This window comes from Choloepus didactylus, chromosome 1 (assembly GCF_015220235.1).
Source record: "Choloepus didactylus isolate mChoDid1 chromosome 1, mChoDid1.pri, whole genome shotgun sequence".
Lineage (NCBI taxonomy): Eukaryota > Metazoa > Chordata > Mammalia > Pilosa > Megalonychidae > Choloepus > Choloepus didactylus.
The window spans coordinates 143272110-143273759 of record NC_051307.1 but is presented as its reverse complement, the minus strand read 5'-3'; the positions used below and the strand labels follow the sequence as shown (position 1 = coordinate 143273759).

General features: G+C 42.4%; 1 protein-coding gene across 1 annotated transcript; it reads left to right on the top strand.

The window, feature by feature from the left end:
- The first annotated feature begins 599 nt into the window (after positions 1-599).
- On the top strand, positions 600-1184 carry LOC119525976 (60S ribosomal protein L7-like). The gene has a single exon (XM_037824781.1). It carries the CDS (start codon positions 600-602, stop codon positions 1182-1184), a length of 585 nt encoding a protein of 194 aa, XP_037680709.1.
- The last annotated feature ends 466 nt before the right edge of the window (positions 1185-1650 follow it).

Here is a 1650-nt window from a genome sequence, read left to right as displayed (position 1 = left end):
AACCAGAAGACTGATCTCACCTGGGAGGGGAAGCCCAGAAGACCAGGTGTTACCTCTGGCCAACAAGTGAATGTGGGGGGCAGTGTACTGGCTCCAAAAGGGGGATTTCTGTCCCCTTTTCTCTCTCTCTACCTGAGGGGTTCAGTAGAGAGAGAGCTGCAGCCATCTTCAGCTCCCAGTGCTCAGAACCAGACAGGGGAGGAGATAACAGTCAGAGAGAGACAACAATTCAAATGCAGATGAAAACCCCCCAGGGGGTTATCTTCTCAAGAGTAAGGAGGTGGGACCCAGCTTTCTCTTGGGAACCAGACCCCAGAGCCTGGGGGAAAACAGCCAAAACAGAAAGTAAGGAGGCCACACCTCCTTACACTAGTTGGGAGCGCCAGGCTGACAGGCGCCACCTGCTGGGCAGGTTAGAAAAAGCACAGCAACTAGAAACCTCACAGGAAAGTCTGTCATTCCTCTAAGATACACCCTGAATAAAACCCCATTCTGAAACCTAAACTCATTCTGGTCTGGGGAAATCTGACTGGGGTAACTAAGGAACCCAGATGCTTAGACAACAGAAAACTATGATCTATATTAGGAAAAATGAAGATATGGCCCAGTCAAAGGAACAAAGTTATACCTCAGTTAAGATACAGTTGAGTGGAACCATGAAGGGTGTTGAAGATAAGAAGAAGGTTCTGGCTGTGCTGGAAACCCTCAAGAAAAAGCAAAGGAATTTTGCCAAACTGAATATCAAGCACTTGAGAAAGAAGTTTGCCCAAAAGATGCTTCGAAAGGCAAGGAGGAAGCTTATCTATGAAAAAGCCAAGCACTATCACAAGGACTATAGGCAAATGTACAGAACTGAGATTCGAATGGTTAGAATGGCAAGAAAAGCTGGCAACTTCTATGTACCTGCGGAATCCAAATTGGCATTTGTCATCAGGATCAGAGGTATCAATGGCGTGAGCCCAAAGGTCCGAAAAGTGTTGCAACTTCTTCGCCTTCGCCAAATCTTCAATGGCACCTTTGTTAAGCCCAACAAGGCCTCAATTAACATGCTGAGGATTGTGGAACCATATATTGCATGGGGGTACCCGAACCTGAAGTCAGTAAATGAACTAGTCTATAAGCGTGGTTATGGCAAAATCAATAAGAAGCAGACTGCCTTGACAGATAGCTCTCTGATTGCATGATCTCTTGGTAAATATGGCATCATCTCCATGGAGGACCTGATTTATGAGATCTATACTGTTGGGAAATGCTTCAAAGAAGTAAACAACTTCCTGTGGTCTTTCAAATTATCTTCTCCAAGAAGGAGGATGAACAAAAAGACCACCCATTTTGTAGAAGGGGGAGATGCTGGCAATCAGGAATACCAGATCAATAGGCTTATTAGAAGGATGAACTAAGGTGTCTACTATGATTACTTTTATAATCTGTTCAGTTAATAAACAGTGATTGCTTTCAAACTAAAAAAAAGAAAGATACAGTTGAGATATTGTTTCACTTTAATGAAACAATCAATTAAAGATTTTAAAAGAAATATGCTAAATGAAATCAAAAACCAAATCAATGAGTTCAGGGAAGATATAACAAAAAAGATGAAGGCTATGAAGAAAACACTGGGAGAACATAAAGTAGAAATCAAAAGTTTGATAA